The sequence below is a fragment of the Hypanus sabinus genome, chromosome 4 (genome assembly GCF_030144855.1).
Source record: "Hypanus sabinus isolate sHypSab1 chromosome 4, sHypSab1.hap1, whole genome shotgun sequence".
In the NCBI taxonomy this organism is placed as follows: domain Eukaryota; kingdom Metazoa; phylum Chordata; class Chondrichthyes; order Myliobatiformes; family Dasyatidae; genus Hypanus; species Hypanus sabinus.
Genome location: NC_082709.1, coordinates 74,640,220 through 74,661,290, shown reverse-complemented (window position 1 = coordinate 74,661,290; position 21,071 = coordinate 74,640,220). Strand labels below are relative to the sequence as shown.

Genomic DNA, 21,071 nt, shown 5'->3' with positions numbered 1-21,071 from the left:
GACAGTGTCCATTATTAAGGACCTCTAGCACCCAGGGCATGCCCTTTTCTCACTGTTATCATCAGGTAGGAAGGACAGAAGCCTGAAGGCACACACTCAGCGATTCAGGAACAGCTTCTTCCCCTCTGCCATCCAATTCCTAAATGGACATTGAACCCTTGAACACTAACTCACTTTTTAAATATATATTATTTGTTTTTTGCATGATTTTTAATCTATTCAATATACATAATTGATTTACTTGTTTATTATTATTATTATATTATTTATTATGTTTTCTCTGCTAGATTATGTATTGCATTGAACTGCTGCTGCTAAGTTAATAAATTTCATGTCACTTGCCAGTGATAATGGCTGCACACACGCGCAACTTAGAGGGAACAGTACTCCAGTACAACCTCACCAGTGACTTATACAACTGCAACATAAAACATAATAGTTTAATTCAATTCAGTTCACTTTATTTTACGTATTTATGTGAGGAACTTTGTGCAGTGTTAAGGACAACATCACTGAACTTAAGTTGCACAATACCACGCTATGTATAGTTAAACATTCACAATAGATAATAAATACTAAGAATGAATGCATGTGATTTAAACTACAAATACAGATAATAAAACTGTTTTTACTGTCAAAAGTGCTATGCATACTGTATATTCAAAATTGAGTGTTGAGGTGAATGGAGAAAGGCACAAAACCTGGAAGAAGGCTCTTCTGGTAATGATGGGCAGGGACCTGTAGTGGCATCCAGATGGCATGAGAATGTAGTACACATAATGTATGTGTAATGCTCTCTGCTATTTGTTGAGCTTTCTTTATTGTCCGTCTCTTATGGATGCTGCTGAATGTTTCTTGTTCCTGACCAATGATTTTACTACTTTTTCTGACAATTCTGTTGAGTGGGTTGAGGTTGATAGTGTTCATTTCTCCAAACCATGTCGTGATGCTGTAGGTTAATATTGATTCACTGAAACATTTATATAAATGTCTGGAGAATTGATGGCTGGGAAACTGGAAAAATAGCTGTTCTTGGCACTCGGAGATTATCAACCCACCATTGGTCTTAAAGGTGATTTTGTTATCTATAGTTGTGCCAAGGTACTTCTAGTCTCCAACACGCTCTATTGACCGACCACTTATTTCCAGGGTTGAGACAGTGTACTGTTGTTACCATTTCCTTTACTTTTACTAGGATTCAGATCCAGATAGTTGTTTGTGCACCATCCAGTAAATTTATTGATTTCTTCACTGATGCAGTCATCGGGAGCTTTAAACTGAAATAAATACAATGTTGTGAAGTGAGTTGCAAAATATAAATTACAGATAAATAAAAGGATTCAAAATGTCTTGTTTTACAGCAAGCACAGAGCAGAATGGGGATGGGCTGTTGATCGTGCCAAAATTGCAAGTCGATGGACATGGCTTCAAGCACAGATATCAGAGCTGGAGTACAGAATACGACACATGAACGAAATCTACAGGCACATACGCTCTACCAAGGTACAGATCATGTGAAAAGCATGGTTTTTAATTCAACAAATATGAAGAAAATAGCTGATGTGATGTATGCTAGTCCATTTAAGAACATGATTTTATTCACTCTGCTTCACTGGCATGCTGCCATTTTGTCTCTTTATTAAATTCAAATGCTGTGCAATGTTATTGACTCCACTAGGCACAACGGCTAGATGTAAAATGAAGCTTCTTTCACTTTGTCCTTGCCTCACCTTTAGCCTTGGAAGATTACTTTCTATAGTATTACTGTAGAAATATCCCACATTAGTCATCGTGTTATTGTCAATTATTTCCAAATGATTTGACAAAAGGTCCTTGCGCAATATGATAAAGTGGGATTTCTAAATTTTTTTCTCACTGCATTTTATTTTCATTTTTGACATAAGATTGCCAAGTACTTTGTTTTAAATCTATTTCAGCAGTGTTCTTCTTCCAAAATAAATTCATCGTACTTTCATTGATGAAGCAATTTTATTATTTAGAGTTGCACACAGGTGTTTGTGGCCCAATGAGCTTGCTCCACCCAATTACATCCATTGATCAAGTAAACTAGTAACCCATATGTCTTTGGATTAGGAGAGGGAGCGGGAGTACCTGGTTGAAACCCACAAACTCCTTGTAGACAGTGATGGGATTTAACCCAGGTCACTGGCATTGTAATAGCATTATGCTAATCACTATGCACCATGCCACCATCAGGAAAAAGGTGGTGTGTACAAAGGGCAGGGACAATCAGCATCAGCTTATGATTCACACTGGGAACTCCTTGTCCATAGGATATAAATGCAACTACTGATCATTACCGACATTTGGCAGCATAAGGTGGGGACACTGATCCATTCACTGTAGTGTGGCTGTATGCCACTTACCTCTCTTAAGAAGTTGGATGCTGACTGTTCAGAGGTTGAGTAACTATTTACCATGTGGAATTCTCATTTGTCAATTTAAATTAACCAGACAAACTGTACCACCAAGTTACTTCATGAACAGTTTTGATTTCTAACTCTCACTATGTCAAAGGTTCAGATGAGCATTATTGAAACCGATTTTGTCGAACCACATATGTGATATTATGGGTTATTGCCAAAACCTTGGCTAGAGAGGATGGTTTAAAGAATGGAAGATATAAAAGCATTCCAGAGCATTTGGATATTGCACCCTGCAGTATGGATGAAGCAATTGAGGTGGGGAATAAACTTAAGGCCAGAACTGAAAAGTGTAGTCATCTCCAGTCTCAGGCTTGAGGAGAATAGAGTTAGGATAGGAACTTGAAAACATGGGTGAGAACTTTAATATCGAACCATTACTTACCTAAGAGCCAATGTAAGTCAGCAGCCATCAACATAAAGGGTGATTCACATTTTGTTTGTGTAAGTTGAGTATTCTGAAGAATATCAGTTTACTCAAAGAGGAACTTGAGAATCTGCCTAGCAGTGTGTTGGGGTTATTTTGGTGATCCATTAATCCCATTGGAAAGCAGATTTTTGATGAGGATAAGGTGGGACATGTTTGTCCTACAGTCACAAAAAAAGTTGTGAACCCTTTGCAATTACCTGGTTTTCTGCATTCATTACACATAAAATATGGTCTCGGATGTGCCAGGAAATGGGTCGCCACAGTCTGATCTTCATCTAAGTCACGTTTTTAAACAAACATTATCTGTCTAGACTATAAAACACAAACAATTGTACTTTTCACATCTTTATTGAACACATTGTTACAGTCCAGGCTGGAAAAAATGTGTGAACCCTTATATTTAATAACTGGTAGAGTCTCCTTTATCAGCAATAACCTTCAGCAAACATTTCCTGTAGCTGCTGATCAGACTTGCACAATGGCGAGGTGGAATTTTAGATCATTCCTCCATACAAAACAGTTTCAGTTCATCAATATTTCTGGGATACTTTGCATTAACAGCCCTCTTTAGGTCATGCTGCAGCATCTTATTTGGGTTAAGGTCATGACTCTGATATGGCCATTCCAAAACATGTTTTTTTTTTCTTTTTAAACCATTCTTTTCTTGATTTACTCTTGTGTTTCAGATCATCATCTTGTTTCATCATCCAACTTCTATTAACCTTCAGGTTAAGGACTGCTGCCTTGACATTCTCCTGTAAAATGTCTTGATACAATTTTGAATTAATTGTTCCCTCAACCATTACAAGCTGCCCAGGCCCCAAAGCAGCAAAGCAGCTCTAAACCCTGTGCTTCTTCCATCATGCTTCACAGTTGGGATGAGATTTTGGTGTTGGTGTTGGTGTACAGTGCCCTATTTCCTCCAAACATAATGGTGTGCATTTCTGCTAAGAAGTTCAACTTTTGTCTTACTTGTCTATAGAACATTGTCCCAGAAGCATTGTGGAACATCCAGGTGGTCTTTTGCAAGCTTGAGACGTACAGCAGTGTTTTTTTGTTTTGGAGAGCAGTGGTTTCCTCCATGGTGGCCTTCCATGAACACCATTCTTCTTCAGTGTTTTTCTTATAGTGGCCACATGAACAGAGACTTTAGCAAGCTCTAGAAATTTCTGCAGATTACCATTGCGTTCTTTTTCATCTCCTTCAGCTTCATGCATCTCTAAAATTCTTCTTCTAAGACCCTCTGAAAGTTGTTTTGTTCAAGGCATGGTGCACATAAACAGATCTTTCTTGAGAAGAGCAGACTGACAGTAACCTGACTTAGTATGTCTTTCTTAAAGAGAAAGGCACTTCTACAACCCACACCTCCAATCTCATCTCATTGATTGGAGTACCAGACTCCAAATAGCTTTTGTAGAAGGCAGTACCCCAGAGGGTCACATACTTTTTGAACCTAGATTGTCGTTGTTTAAATGGTGAACTCAGTATTGACAAGAATTACAATTATTTATGTGTTATTAGTTTAGGCAGATTGTATATGTCTACTATTGTGACTTAGATGAAGATCAGACCTCATTTTATGAGTAAATCATGCAGAAAACCAGGTAATTGCAAAAGGTTCACAAACCTTTCCTTGCAACCGTAATCCATTGGCTGGGATCTCATTTCCAGAAGATCAACTAGGCAATGGAAACTATAGTATTTAATTTGTGTCGCCTTGAAAATAACCTGAAGTTCAGTCTACTGGCTGTTGAAGACATTTGATAAGCCAAATGCTTTCTAACACCCGCTTTTTTTTTGTAATTGTTGTCTAGGGAATGGTAGTCCTGGATGATTCTCAGCCTTCCAAAGGCCTTCTCAAACAGCAGATGCAGTTGACGGAAGCAGCTGTTCCATTAGTCGCAGCAGATAATAAAACTCCTGCAGAGATAACGTATTCAGCCCTGGATTCCAATCTGGAAATGTCACCAAGCAGCCCTTCACTTCTTCTAAAGAATATAGATAAGCAGGTAGAAAGAAAATGTCTAAAAGTTTAAAACTGGTGCCATTTGATTACATGCACTGCCAGGAGTGTTCTGTTATAATTTGTCCCAGTCTGTTTATGCAAAAACATATTGAATAAGTGAGGTCAAGAAAATGTTTTGTAAAAATTGTATCTGGTTCAAGATGTATGTTAAGGCTTGTTCAACCTAGAAAACTGCTGTTTAGATATTTGCTTCAGATTCACCGAATTGTGCTCTTAGAGGCAGAAGTTGAAAGGATTGTTTATTAATTGCCTACAGAGTGCACAGCTAACAGAATCAGTCAACAGTTTGATTCCTCCACTCAATTTATCTCCTGCTTCTTCTCCTGTATCCTGTAAGGCATGCAGCCGTCTTGAGGCCCCCGTCTGCAGGTAGGACATGTGTTTTTTTCATCTTTTTATCTCTCATATTAATGATTTATTTTACTTTTCCTATGTAAGAATAGGTATCACAGATGATTAATAAATACTTCCAGTCTCAAATTGATTATGGTTGTCAATGTAGTATGACTAAAACTAGAGCTCATGGGTTAAGAGTGAAGGTTGAAATGTTTAAGGGGAACAAACTGCCAGTGGAAGTGGTTGATGCATGTTTGATTTCAATATTTAGGAGAAATTTAGATAGGTACATGGATGGGAGGGGTATGGAGGGCTATAATCCAAATCCAAATTTAGATAGGTACATGGATGGGAGGGGTATGGAGGGCTATAATCCAAATGCAGATTGATGGGATTAGTCACTATGATAGTTTGGCACAGACTTGATGGGCAGGCTAAAGGGTCATCAAGTAGTGTTGTAGTGTTCTGTGACTATGACTAGCAATGATCAAGTGCAACTCTGATTTTAAATGGTATCTGAGTTGGAGGTATAAAATGCATTGAAAAGGTACATAAATAAATTTATACTGTCTAGTTCTTTTTGATCTCCTTGAATTCAAGTTCTTCTGAGTTATGATGGTGTCTTTAGAGACTGCTACGTTGGTCCTGAGATTGTAGTGCTGTGATTAGATTTGTCATCATAATTAGTACATCTTCCTTAAACTATATATCCATAATCCAGTTCAAAATGTAAACTGTGACAATAGAAATCATTGTATACCTATCGTAAATCTAATCACATTTAGCAAGTATTTGAACTGTTTAATTTACTTTCAATCACGATAGCTTCTGAAAGGCAAAGAGTTCAAAAGACAACAATAATAATTAATGCACTTAGATCATCCAGCTGTTGCTCAGTTTCTGGGTGATAAGACTGAAAGAAAAATTATCATGAACCTAATTTAAGTTTGACATGTGAAGTGAATTGGAGTAGAAGTTAGAATGTGTTTTGGTCAGTTTCCCAGGTAAGTAGAATAATGAAATGCATCTCAGCTTCACTTATCTTAAAATTGATTATCACTGTGCATCATATTCTGTCCCCAATTCACCATTATTACATTGTCAGCTTTGAGGTATCTGCAAGGAGCACACTTAACAAGAATTTCAGGTGTTCACAAGAAAGTCTGTAAAATACTGTAAAATGTTATGTATTATTGCATTAGATTTGAGAGCTTTTAATAATATACTAACTATAATTTCTCTGGCCTGGTAAAACATCTTTATGAATGTAGATTGTAAATTCTTCATTTACTTTGGAAAATAATTATTTGTTTATAGGAATTAGTTAAAATGGTTAACCTGTCAATTAGTTTAATAACTTAGCAGTTGCTGAATTGGAAGGTTCCTACTTTGAAGCTGAGCAGTTTTGCAGGAGAAGCTTTGCCACAGAGATTACCAATTCTTTTTAACTAGAAATCTTTGCACTCAGATGCTACCATCTTTGCTTCACTGCTAACCGCAAAATCCAGGCCTATGAGTCATGGCCCTAGGCTACAGTCAGTACAGCATGTTTCTGAACCCAGAAAGGCCAGTGAACACATTCAAGTTTTAGCTAATAAGACTGCTGCATTTAATTACATCTTTTCTAGAACAAGAGTGAGTTGGAGTTTTCTCAGCTTAAGTTATGGTGACGTTTGCACCAGCCTCTCTAACAAATTATTCAATGGCATCATGTAGAAACTTCTTAGGAACCTTGTTACTTAGCACCCAAATCTACAAATAAGTATCATTTAAACATCCAGAGATTCAGGGTTGCACTTTAAATTCCTCTTCATTTGTTTTAATATTATGAAAGCTAAGGTTTGAAGACAAACTGATCATTTGTATGCATTAGCTTATGTTTATAAGAATGTACTTGGGAGATTTTTAATCTTTTCATTGTAACAAATTCTGATGCAACATGAATTGTATACACACTACAGTGTCTATTTCAGTAAGCATAAAGGAAACAAGCTGACAATGAAACTTGTATAACATTGCAGATCAGGATCTCCTGATCATGGAAATGAAAGCAAATCATGCATCATTTATAAAATTTCACTTATTGAGATTGCTTGTTTTCAAATATTGCAAAATGTTAAACCTGACCTCATCAATTCAGTCCTGCTGTGTGTAAATATGCTTACTTTCAAATTTGTACCTATTAGAGCCATGGTGTAGTTTTATCATTCATCATAAATAGAGTGAAAACAATCACTGCTGTAATTGATGTAAGTAGCTTTTGCATTAATTGTATCTTTTTAAAGTATAGAAATAAAATAATCTCTTGTGTATAAATTACAATGCTCAAAAATAACTGTGGCTTTTAGCATTTTAGGTGATGGTAAACCTAATTCTTCAAAGAGTCCCAGTTCTGAGGAAATTCTGTTCAAGAAAAGGCAGCTAAGGAAGACTGAGCAACAACTTTCTCCACATGACACATCAGCAAGAGTTAGGCCTCTCCGAGCGCACAATAAACGGAGACTTTTCTTTTCTGTTTCTAACGTGAGTAGAAAGGTAAGCTGAACTACTTAAACATAGCAGAAAAAAATTGATTTGTGGTCAAAACTTCAATATTTTTAATAGGAATTTTATATTTATGAAAACAACCCTAGAATTGGAATTCCTCCTGTTTTGGTGTCAAAAAATAAATTATAGATAGTTTTCAGAAGTTGGCCACACTCTGTAGGTACAAGAGCAATACACATTTTAATTGGGACATAGGCAGGAATCATTTGCAACAAACCTGGGACCTATAATCACCATGTCATTCTTCATCTTTCAAACTTCTCTGTTTTTTCAGAAACTATTTATCAAATTTACTTAATTATTATCATTAATACTTTTTTGTATTTGTAGTTTGTCAGTTTTTGTGTATAGTTTTTCATTGTTTCTATTATATTTCTTTGTTCTATTGTGAACGCCTGCAAGAAAATTAATCTCAGGGTAGTATATGGTGACATATACTGTTGGTACTTCAATAATAAATTTACTTTAAACTTTGAAACTTAAAAATTCTGCCCAGTCTTTCTCATTGAAAGCCTCACTTGTTTACACTTATCCACACTCAGTAAAATCACTCACTACTCCTGAATAATGCTTCTTGTAAGGAGCTTGGGCTGTCCTGGGTGGAGCGGATGTCTGCTGTCAGTTAGCAGCATTGCAGCCAGCCTGTCAAGTATTTATTTTACTTGTACATTTTATATATATGGATGTAGATGGTAAAATTAATAAGTTCACAGGTGATATGACGATTGATGGAATTGTTGACAGTATGATGAATAGATGTGAGGTGATAGCAATATGTTGGTGCTATGGTCTGAGAATTGGCAGGTGGTGTTTATTCTAGATCAGTGTGAGGAGGTATTGCACTTTGGGAGTACTAACGAAGTTAGGACATACACCAAGAATGGTCATGTCCTGGTGAGTATTGAGGAACAGAGGGACTGTGGTGTGCAAGTCTAAAGATCCTTGAAGGTTACAGTGCAAGTAGACAGCCTGGTAATAAAATCACGTGAGATGCTGGCCACCATTGGTTGGGACAATGGGACAGAGTGGTTGTGGGGAGGGGGGGTGGTTGATGCTTCAACTTTATAAAACAGAGGTCAGATCTCTGTTGGACTACTGTGTGCACCACATGACATGAAGGATGTGGTAGTGCTGAAGACAGTGCCAAAGAGATTCATCAGGATGTTGCCTGGGATGGAGCAGGAAGTTAAGGGAAATAATATAAAATTGAGGGATGTAGATGGGGAAGAGTGCAGGAATCTCAGGTGGCATGGTAGTGTAGTAATTAGTGATGTGCTATTACAGTGCCAGTGTCCAGTCACTGGCTATAAGGAGTTTGCATGTTCTCCTTGTATCAGTGTGGATTTCCTCTGGGTGCTCCCATTTCCTCCCACATTCCAAAGACCTATGACTTAGTAGGTTGATTGATCAGATGGATGGAGTTGCATGAGACATGCTCATTGGGCCAGAAGGACCTGTTATGTGCTTATTAACTAAATATAAACAAATTATCAGAGCTAGTAGAACTAGAGGACTTGAACTTAGGTTAACGGTAAGAAATTTAAAAGGGATTTGAAAGGAATTTTCACCCAGAGTAGTGAGTACCTGGAAAGATGTAATGAAGAGTTTAGTGGGAACAGAGTCACTAACAGCAGTTATGAAATGTCTATGCATGCTCCTGAATCATCCAATCATAGGAGGGTATGGGCCAAATACTGAAAGATGGGATTGAACTAGATCGGTGACCACCTGGTGGTGTCTTTTGGAAGACTATGGAATCAATACCTTGTTTCTTGAAGCATCATCAAAATGGAGAATGTGCTGTTCATCCGAGCCAGTTGGTGGTGTAGTTGCATCAGTACTAGACTTGGAGATATATGGTCCAGAGTTCAAATCCGGTTGGGTCCCAACCTGGGTAGCTGCAATATCTGCGTGGAAGAAAGGCCTGGCAATCTACTTCCATATCTTGCCATGAAAACACGGTGAACAACTACACTATCCATAGGGTCGCCATGAGCCAACGATGACTTGATGACACTCAGCAACAACTGTTCTTCCACTGTATAGTATGGACTTAAAATCTAGTTTCTTTTGAGGCAGCCCAATTTACTTGAATAATTACATCTATTGCATAATGTAAATTTCTCAACCGCTTTAATCAGTTAGGGAAGGAAATACAGATAATTCAGGTTCAACAGAATATTTTAATAGGCCTTATATTAAAATTACCCTTTTTACATCTTTAGTATCAAAGCAGCAATTATTAGGAGTGGGAACTCCCAACAGTGTATCCTTGTTCACAATATTTAACATTTGCATAGACTCCCATTGTACCCCTTACCTTCTCCATGAAGGTATTCTGAACATTCCATCTGGTGATTCCAACTGGTGATTCATTCAAAAGCCTATTAAATGTTAAATACATCAGAAAGGATTTCTTGACTTCCCTCATTCTCCTAGAAAGATGCTGTTGTCACAATTCATGGATAGTCAAAAGTGAGTAGAAATATAGCCACCAAGGTATTAAGTTTGCCACTGTTGCGATGTTTAATGTGCTATATTATTTTAGAACTATTGGGACATTGTGTTTTCTCTGGATCAGTGAACTTGTTCACTGTATACCATGTAGAACAAAAAAAATAATGAATCCATAGTCACCTCTGAAGTGAAAATTTAAAAAAAACTGGGTGCTGGAAATGTGAAGTAAAAATACTACTGGAAGTAACACAGCAGTTACAGAGGGACAGAATGGATTAGCATTTCAGATGTTTGTTTGTTTTGTCTCTAACACTGGGAGGTGCTTTCATGAGAGCCTAGGAGAATCAGGAATGATCTTACAAATGTGTATAAAATCTTAAGACCACAAGAGATAGGCAGAATTAGGCCACTCAGCTCATAGCAACTGCTCCGCCATTCCATCACGTCTGATTTCAGATCCCACTCAACTGCATACACCATCTCACCATATCCTATAATGCCCTCACTGATCAGGCAACTATCAAATTCCACCTTAAATATACACATGAATGGCTTCCACCACCGTCTGTGGCAGAGCATTTCACAGATTTACTACTCCCTGGCTAAAAAAATTCACCTTACCTCTGTTCTACAAGGTTGCCCCTCAACTTTGCGGCTGTGCCCTCCAGTTCTGGATAGTTCCCAACATAAGAAACATCCTCTCCACATCCACCCTAACTCGTCTTTTCAAACTTCGGTAGGTTTCAATGAAATCTCCCCCCCCCTCCCCCCCCCATCCCGCATTCTTCTAAATTCCGGTGAGTATAGGCCCAAAGCTGTTAAATGCTCCTCATGCGTTAGCCTCTTCATTCCTGGAATCATCCTTGTGAACCTCCCCTGGACTCTCTCCAATGAGGACACATCCTTTCTGAGATATGGGGCCCAAAACTTGACAGTACTCCAAATGCGGCCTGACTAGTGTCTTACAGGGGCTCAGCATTATCTCTTTGCTTTTATATTCTATTCCCCTTTAAATAAATGCCAACATTGCATTTGCCTTCTTTAGCACAGACTCAACCTGTAAATTAACCTTCTGGGAGTCTTGCACAAGGACTCCCAAGTCTCTCTGCACCTCTGATGTTTGAACCTTCTCCCCATTTAGGTAAATTCACATTATTGTTTCTTTTACCAAAAGGCATTATTATACATTTTCCAACACTGTATTCCATCTGCCACTTTTTTGCCCTCTCTTCTACATTGTCTAAATCCTGCTGCAATTGCATTGCTTTCTCTGCACTACCTACTCTCTCCACCTATCTTTGTATCATCCACAAACTTTGCCACAAAGCTATCAATTCCATTGTCTAAATCATTGCCAATGTGAAAATTAGTGGTCCAATACTGCACTCTAAGGAACTCCAAGGCCCTTTTTATTCCCACTTGCTGCCTCCTGCCCATCAGCCATTCCACTATCCATGCTGGTATCTTTCCTGTAATGCCATAGGATCTTATCTTGTTAAGCGGGCTTATGTGTGGCATCTTATCAATCGCCTTCTGAAAATTCAAGTAAATGGCATCCCAACCACTGAGGTTAGGCTAACTGGCCTATAATTTACTTTCTTTTGCCTTACACCCTTCTTAAAGAGTGGAGTGACATTCTGGCACTACAGCATGATGCTGGGTGACAATTCAGCCTTCATCTCCTCTGTAGTTGAATAATCTGCTGACATATGGGGATGCTGGGAATGGAGGCATAGCACAAAAGAAGCTGAGAAGTGGCAGGGGTTCTTTATAACTGTTCGTGAGGTGCCCGTGTAAGCATGATTCAACAGGATGTTGCCTGGAATGGAGGGTTTTACATAAGGAAATTTGAAGAGGCTGGAATGTAGGAAACTAAGGGATGACCTTGCAGAAATTTGTAAAATTGAGGGGCATAGATGGTCTTCTTCCTCTGATGTGAAATCTGCAACTCGAGGGTTAGGGTGAAAATTTTATAGGTGATCAGAGGGATACGTTTGTCATATAGTGTGTGTGGGTATCTGGTGTGAGCTGCCAGGGGACCCGATAGAGACAGGTACAAAAGTAGCACTTAAAGACATTTGGACAAGTACTAGGGTAGGAAAGGAGTAGACAAGTACAGGCTCAATGACGGTAAATGGGATTAGTGTCAGTGAGCATTACAGTCAGCATGGATGAAATAAGCCAAATGCTCCCTTCTGGACTGGAAGGCTCAGAATCAGAATTAGGTTTATTATCACTGACATATGTCATGACATTTGTTGTTCTCTGAGCCTAACTGTATGATTTTTATGTTGAATGTACAGAGTAGGTTGCAACTGGGAGGTGGGTAATCGTCATGTCTTAAATGGTAATTTTACAATTTTCCCATTTTAATTTATATTTGGGTTATTTCTGGTGGATAAATGATATAAAACAAGCAACTTTAGAATTTTTGTTGAGGTTGTGTACTGAAGTGTAGTTTGGAAACTAATGGATATCTGTGTACTAGTGCTGGCTTGTTTAGAGATACTATATATATATACAGCCTAACTCATATGTAACTGATCAGGGCTCTGATTGATGTCATGAGTAAGCTCCTATTTGAAAATGAGCTGGTGGCAATATAACTAGAGTACAGGCTTGTGTTGCTTGCTTATTTGATGGCAGCTGCTACAGAAAGGCAATATTAACCATCGGGGTATGACTCATTGTCATTGATTTTTAGCAGAATCATATCCTGTGCATGAAAACTTTAGAAAGATGAGGCAATACATGGATATGTTCACTTTCAGTGGTGTGATAAGGAGATAGTACTGACTTTCACATTCTCTGTATGCTGTATTCTTTCACAATGAGTGAACGTGTTTTGAAGCGCAGTCATAATTGTCATTTGGGGATATGGGGCAAGAGTTCAGTATGTAACTTCGTCTCTGAATGGAGTTCATATCCACAGTTTTTTATACTTCACCATAGGGAATAACCTTTGTTCATGATTATAACCTCTTCCTGCCCCATCTCAGTGGTTTGAATTTCATATAAATTAAATGTAACCTACATCCACATCTGGAAGGAGTTTAATTTCTTGGTGGCAGAGCACTAAATGTGCCACTGAGCATTACTTTTTGCATTATTTTAATATAATCCTGAGAAGGTACAGTGAATCAGAGGAAATGGAGCTACACCAGAATAGCAAATTAAAATCCCTCTTGTGTTTAACATAAATCAACATGGCAGAGTATTGCTTAAAGTTCTTTTCATAAAGATATTTATCTAGTATCAAAGCCTGTTTCCTCAATGAGAAACATATGAGCCCATTGCTGGCCTGGTAACTTCTAATGGCTATTTTACTATATTGTATTTGGAAAGCATCTCACTGCAGAGCTAACAAAATTCACTGTTGAGTCTTGAGTTAGAAAAGCACCAATCAAAGTAATTTGGAGTTCCAATTTATTTCTTTATTTCCACCACAAAAGTGATTGCCAGTATTTATTAATTTCTTTAGTGATATGGTGCAGTAACAAGCCCTTCTGGCCCAACAAGCTTCTTGCCACCCAATTAGCCTACTAACCCATACATCTTTGGAATATGGGAGAAAAGTGGAGCACCCAGAGGAAACCCAAATGGTCATGCGGAGTACATACAAACTCCTTCTAGACAGCGTGTAAGTGAACTGGGGTCACTGGTGCTGTAATAGCATTACACTACCATGCTGCTCAGTGTTATGAAATTTGTAACAAAATATTGCAACTGCTTTGATCCCATGGTACATTTGCTGTACTGGTCCTTTAGAAACTGGACTTTCTGAAGTTGGCAGCCAAAACATAAACTTCAAAAGAAAATGTCCTACAGATTTAGAGAAGGCCATTTGCGCCTGTATTTCACCCAGTTAGTCATTACCTGCAAAAGAAAGTGGGAGAAAAAGGTAGTATTCAGGTTCTGCTCCTGAAATGATTTGGGTTCTTTGTCTGAATCGTCTGTGAAGGGCTTTCAGCACTTTTTCCTCTCCTTTTTAAGTAAATAAAATTCATCAACTTTGAATATGTGTATTATGATTACTGCCAACTGTGAGAAACCAGCATGTCAGCCTCCAGTTGTACCCTTCATCAGGTTTCGACCCGAAACGTCGACAGCACTTCTCCCCATAGATGCTGCCTGGCCTGCTGTGTTCCACCAGCATTTTGTGTTTGTTGTTGTTTGAATTTCCAGCATCTGCAGATTTCTTTGTGTTTGCTCTTGGAATATTGTGTATAGTTTTGAGAATGTAGAAGGGATTTTCGATGATGCTGCCTGGACAAGAAGCCCTGTGTTATAGGGAGAGGTTGGCCACATTGGATCTTTATTCCTTGGACCACAGAATGAAAGGAGACCTCATAGAAATTTATATAATCATGTGAGGCATCGATAGAGTGGATTGTCATCAACTTTTTGGCAGTGTTTTGGGGTCCAAAATTAGAGGGCAGGGCATAGGTACAAGCTAAGAGAGGAGAGATTTAAAAGAGACCTGAGTGGTAAACAGTTCAACACAGACTAGATGGGCTGAATGGATTGTTTCTGTCTTTAATACTCTGACTTCTTTACACCAGGAATAGTGAGTACCTGGAATGAGTTACCAGGAGAAGTGGCCATAGTAGGTGCAAATGCGACATTTAAGAGACAGTTGGACAGGTATGTGGAGGGGAGAAGCTTGGAGAGTATGGATCAAACTTGGGAAATTGGGACTCACAGGGAAGATGTGGTTGGCATGGACTAGTTGGACCGAAGAACCTGTTTCTCTGCTATTTTATGCTGACTCTAGTCTTACATATAAGGTTATGCTATTTGTAGCATACCAGCATGTCTGGCGGGGAAGGATTATTTAAACATGCTGGTGATCTACTTTAACAAGTGTGACAGGAAGATTTTCACTGTGAGGCTGTTGCTCAAGTGGATTGCACAACAAATTTATGATTCTTTTCCCATGTCTGGATTGTATAACAAATGCCTAAGTCACGTCATCAGCTGACAGTAATATTCTTTTATCATTAGAGATGCCAGAGTAGACAGCTTTTGTCTGAAGGTATCATGATTCCTGTCCATAGTGACCTGTAGAGTTTGTTGCCATTGCTGAATAAAGCAGAACAGGTGTGGAATCCTGTCAGATTTGATCTTCTGTGTTAGCAATACTATGGGGGAGTCAGAAACCTTCATGAAGTCTCATGCAGTCTACAGCCCTTTGTGTTCTTTGCACTGAGTTCATCAGTACAATATGATACGAGATTGAATTATGTGCTTAGAACACATAATGATGAAATGTGCAGGCACAAGTTCAGACAACTTCCACAATATTCTTCATAGATGTTGGAATAGGTAATTTATTTTGTATATCTCAGGTAATACATCTCTTCATTCCAAGTGGCCTTCTGGAAGTTAGCCTACTATCTCTGATACGATGTATTCTAAGGGGGCCTCCTCCTAGTGCATAGTAATGCACACAAAATGCTGGAGGAATTGAGCAGTCAGATAACATCCATGGAAAGGAATAATGAGTTGACATTTCAGGCCAAGACCCTTCATCAGGACTGGAAAGGAAGGGGGAAAAAGCCAGAATGAGGTGGGGGAGGTGAAAGAGTACAAGCTGATGGGTGAAGCCAGGTGGGGTTGTGAAGTGAGATGCTGGAAAGTGATAGGTGGAGAGTTCAAAGTAGAATTTATTATCAGAGTGCATACATGTTACCACATAAAATGCTGAGTTACTTTTTTTACTGGCATACTATAGAACCAATCTGTAGAACAGTAACTGAACTATAAACTGTGAACAAGCTGAAAATGCAGATATAAATAAATATCAATAAATAACAAGCATGAAAAAGCAATATAGCAGAGTCCTTAAATGAGTGTAGCTATCCCCTTTTGTTCAAGAGTCCAATGGTTGAGGGGTATTAACTGTTCTCGAACCTGGTGGTGCAAGTCCAGAGACACCTGTACCTTCTACCTGATGGCAGCAGTGAGAAAAGAGCATGGCCTGGATGGTGAGGATCTTTGAATGATGCTTTTCTACGGCAACGCTTCATCTAGATGTGCTCAATGGTTGGGAGGATTTTACCCATATGTACTGGGCTGAATCCATTACCTTTTGTAGGATTTTACACTTAAAGACATTGGTGTTCCCATACCAGGCCGTAATGCAGCTTACCACCACACATCCATAGAAATTTGCCAAGCCTCTGCTGTCATGCTTTCTTCTCAATAATATTTATATAATGGATCCAGGACAGGTCCTCTGAGATGGTGACGCCCAAAAATTTAAAGTTGCTGACCCTCTCCACCTTTGATCCTCCGATGGTTACTGGCTCATGGTCCTCCAGTTTCCTTCTGAAATCTACAATCAAATCCTTGGTCTAATTGAGTAAGAGGTTGTTGTTATTACACCACTCAGCCAAGTTTTCAATCTCCTTCCTGTATGCTGATTCATCACCCCCTTTGATATAGCACACACAATATCACAAACTTGTGACGATATGGAGTTGGAGCTGTACTTAGCCACGTAGTCATAGGTGTAAAGCGAGTACAGCAGAGGGCTGCAAGCCTGCAGTCCCCCTGTACTGATGGAGATTATGGAGGAGATATTTTTAAGGAAATCTGGGATTCAATTGCATAAGGGGGGCACTGAGGTCCAGGTCTTGACATTTATTGATTAGTTTTGTAAGGATGATGGCGTTAAATGCTGAGCTGTAATTGATAAAGAGCATCCTGATGTCTGCATCTTTGCTGTCCAGATGTTCCAGGGTTGTGTGAAGAGCCAATGAGATAGCAGAAGGAATTTGATAGGAGATGACAGTGGACTGTTGAAGAAAGGGAAGAAGGAGAGGGGAATCAGAAGGAGGTGATAGGCAGGTAAGAAGAGGAGGACTAAGGGAGGAGCCAGAATGGGAAGGGTCGAGAGAAATTAGGTTGAAAAATCATGCTGTCAGGTTGGAGACTACCCAAACAGCATATGAAGTGTTGCTCCTCTAACCTGAGAGTGGCCTCGTTGTGGCAGTAGAAGCCTTGGACAGACATGTCAGAATCGTTCATTCATGTCAGGTAGCATCTGGTTTGTCCAGAAGCCTTAATATCAAAACTTCATTTCCTGTGGACCTGGGAAGCTTTGAACCCACTCTGGAAACCACTAACACCTACATAATTGAAAAAACAGATATTCAGTGTGGCATGCCTGTTCCTCATACTCCAGATCTTAAGTGGAGTAGACTTTGTCTTATTTTCAAACTGTATACTATGGTTCTTAATATTTAGTTCCATTAGATCTGGAGATGATGTTGTCCAGTAGGTTCTTCAGAAGTCAAGAATGAGGTGAAAATCTCATGGTTACAGCTGTTTTATTAGATGTTGATTGATTTCAAATACAGCATTTGAATCGGTACATCTGAAAATTTAGAGGTAGAAAAAATTGCAGTACCAACTTTGAGTATAAGACTTAACCAACCTTGAGTTACTAATGCAGCTATGTCATTATCAGGTAGATTGTCCTTGTCGGTAGGGAGGCTCATATGAGGTTGAACAGCTCTATTAATGAATGGCCTGTGGTGACCCACTTCCTAGCGCACTCGAACCGGCTCACAAATAGCCAGCGCGCCGGCACAAAGGCCAGTCCCAAAAGGGCACCAGGTCTGCTTCACCAACAAAGGGAAAAGCCTGTGGGGGATTGTGAGTACGTGCCCCTACAGCAACCATGCCTGGGGAGGGCGGGATCAGGGAGGCTTTAAAGCAAGGCTGTGAAGTTCGAATAAAATCTTTCTTTAATGGCAGTTTACCGACTCCGTGTCGTTATTTTAGCGCTGCATGTAGCACACCGCTACAACTGGTGACCCCGACGGTCCAAATGATTTTTGGACCGGAGATGAACGACACCGCATCTGTTCATGCAGTTTCATTGAAACTGCCAAGCTTCTGGACGCTGCGACCTCACCTATGGTTCCAGCAAGCAGAAGCCCAATTCCACGTTCAGCAGATAACCTCAGAGGACACACATTACTACTACGTGATGAGCTCCCTCGACCAGGACACAGCGGCCCAGGTTGAGGAGTTCGTACAGTCTCCCCCAGCGGACGGCAAGTATACGGAATTCAAAGCTCTGCTCATAAGGACTTTCGGACTCTCACGGGCTGCCCATTTACTGCACCTGGATGGCTTGGGAGACAGACCTCCTTCGGCTTTAATGAATGAGATGTTGTCTCTGGCCGGCGGACACATACCCTGCCTCATGTTTGAGCAGGCATTCCTGGAGCAGCTGCCCGAGGACATACGCCTGCTGCTGTCCGACGCGGATTTCAGAGACCCCCGGAAGGTGGCAGCCCGGGCGGACTTGCTGTGGAATGCCAAGAAGGAGAGTGGGGCGTACGTCGCACAGATCACCAGGCCACGCTCCCAGCAGCAAACCAGACCAGGCCCGGCCACAGAGCCCGCTAACCCCAGAGGCGGGGTGAGGAGACCAACGAACAATGGTGCTTCTACCACCAGTGGTGGGACGCAGAAGCCCGCTGCTTTAGCCCCCCCCCCCTTGCAAGTTCCTGGGAAACGCCAGGGCCAGCCACCGCTGATGGCTACGGCGGCTGGCCATCGGGATAGCCTCCTGTATGTGTGGGACAAGAGGTCGGGACGCCATTTTTTGGTTGACACCGGTGCCAAGATCAGCGTCTTACCTCCGACGAGTTAAGACACCCGCAACAGGGCACCGGGTCCCCCCCTGAGGGCCATGAATGGCAGCACGGTAAGGACCTATGGCACCCGTATGGTGCAGCTACAGTTCGGCTCCAGCAGGTTCATGCCGCTGGAGGTCACACTGGCCGCTGTAGCCCAACCGCTTCTGGGTGCGGATTTTTTACGGGCTCACAGCCTGCTGGTCGACCTGCCGAGGCAGAGACTGGTCCAGGCCAAGACCTTTCAGACGTTCTCCCTGGGAGAAGCCCAGTTGCCAGCCCTACACATCGACTCCATCATGCTGTCCGACAACGACTTCACCAGAGTCCTGACAGATTTCCCATCGGTTCTGGCACCGCAGTTCACGGCAGCCATGCCCCGACACGACGTACAGCACCACATCCCAACCCAGGGACCACCCCTCCACGCCCGTGCTCAGCAGCTTCCGCCGGACAAGCTCCGACTGGCGAAGGAGAAGTTCAAGAGGATGGAGGAATTGGGGATCATCTGGTGGTCTGACAGCCCATGGGCCTCCCCCCTGCACATGGTGCCCAAAGCGATGGGGCTGGAGACCATGCGGCGACTACCGCAGGCTGAACAAGGCTACCACACTGGACCGCTACCCTGTGCTGCACATTCAGGACTTTGCAGTAAACCTCGTCTGGGGATACCATCAAATCCCAATGCATCCGGACGACGTCCCCAAAATGGCTCTCATCACCCCGTTCGGCCTTTTCGAGTTCCTCCACATGTCGTTCGGCCTGAAGAATGCCGCACAGACGTTCCAGCAGTTAATGGACGTGACCTGGACTTCGCGTTCATCTATTTGGACGACATCCTCATAGCCAGCAGCAGTCGTCAGGAGCATCTGTCCCACCTCTGTCAACTCTACGCCCGACTGAGTGAGTACGGTCTAACAATCAACCCGGCCAAATGCCAGTTTGGGCTCGACACCATTGACTTCCTGGGCCACAGGATTACTAAAGACGGGGCGACCCCTCTGCCTGCTAAGGCAGACGCGGTCCGCCATTTCCCCCGACCCACCACGATCAAAGGCCTTCAGGAATTCGTAGGTATGGTGAATTTCTACCACCGTTTCCTCCCTTCAGCTGCCCGAATCATGCGCCCCCTGTTCGCCCTGATGTCGGGTCCGGGCAAGGACGTTACCTGGGACGAGGAGTCCACCGCCGCTTTCATTAAAATGAAAGGAGCCTTGGCAAACGCTGCGATGCTAGTGCACCCCAGAATGGACGTCCCTACTGCCCTCACAGTGGACGCCTCTAACACAGCAGTCGGTGGGGTACTGGAGCAACTCATTGCGGGTCGCTGGCAACCCCTGGCGTTTTTCAGCAAACACCTGCGGCCACCTGAGCTCAAATACAGTGCTTTCGACCTGGAACTGTTGGCGCTATACCTGGCAATCCGGCATTTCAGGTACTTCTTAGAAGGTAGGCCAGCCAGCAGTGCCATCTGTCCTACATCTCTGAATACACGACGGATGTCCGGTACGTCTTGGGTAAGGACAATGTCGTGGCGGACGCGCGCTCTCGCACTAACATTCATGCCCTTTCCCAAGGGGTAGATTTTGAGGCGCTGGCAGAGGCGCAGCTGCAGATGAGGAGATCCCTAGTTACAGAACTGCAGTCTCCGGTTTGCAGCTCCAGGACCTCCCCATAGGCCCAGGTGAGAGGACCCTACTCTGTGATGTCGCCTCTGGCCAGCCCCGTCCCGTCGTCCCAGCACCTTGTCGGCGACGCGTTTTCGACTCCATTCATAACTTAGCACGCCCCTCCATCAGGACAGCCGTCCGGATGGTCTCCAGCAGGTTCGTTTGGCACGGACTCCGCAAGCAGGTCAGTGAATGGGCCAGAACGTGCATGCACTGCCAGACGGCCAAAGTGCAGCGGCACACCAGAGCTCTGCCGCAGCAGTTCCACCCAACCCACCGGCGTTTCGACCACATTCATGTGGATATTGTGGGCCCCCTGCCAGTGTCGCACAGAGCGCGGCACCTCTTGACTATCGTGGACCGGTTCACAAGATGGCCAGAGGCGATCCCGCTCACCGACACCACCTCCGAATCTTGCACCCAGGCACTGATCGCCACCTGGGTGTCCCGCTTTGGTGTACTGGCCCACATTACCTCCGACAGAGGCGCCCAGTTCACCTCCAGCCT

At 41.9% G+C, this 21,071-nt stretch overlaps 2 protein-coding genes across 6 annotated transcripts in view; one reads left to right on the top strand and one right to left on the bottom strand.

The window, feature by feature from the left end:
• kansl1l (KAT8 regulatory NSL complex subunit 1-like) overlaps window positions 1–21,071 on the top strand; it is a 99,741-nt gene that overhangs the window by 42,609 nt on the left and 36,061 nt on the right. For 3 of the 5 annotated variants that reach the window (XM_059967426.1, XM_059967427.1, XM_059967431.1), the window contains exons 3-6: window positions 1,362–1,503; window positions 4,689–4,883; window positions 5,157–5,269; window positions 7,585–7,771. In XM_059967426.1, the coding sequence (XP_059823409.1) occupies window positions 1,362–1,503; window positions 4,689–4,883; window positions 5,157–5,269; window positions 7,585–7,771 (637 nt within the window). The remainder of the gene's footprint in view (window positions 1–1,361; window positions 1,504–4,688; window positions 4,884–5,156; window positions 5,270–7,584; window positions 7,772–21,071) is intronic. The other 2 variants (XM_059967428.1, XM_059967430.1) reach the window with 2 other exon arrangements.
• Window positions 60–21,071, bottom strand: part of rpe (ribulose-5-phosphate-3-epimerase) — an 89,677-nt gene continuing 68,665 nt past the window's right edge. The window contains exon 7 of the mRNA XM_059967434.1: window positions 60–1,277. The gene's annotated coding sequence lies outside the window, so the exon portion shown is untranslated. The remainder of the gene's footprint in view (window positions 1,278–21,071) is intronic.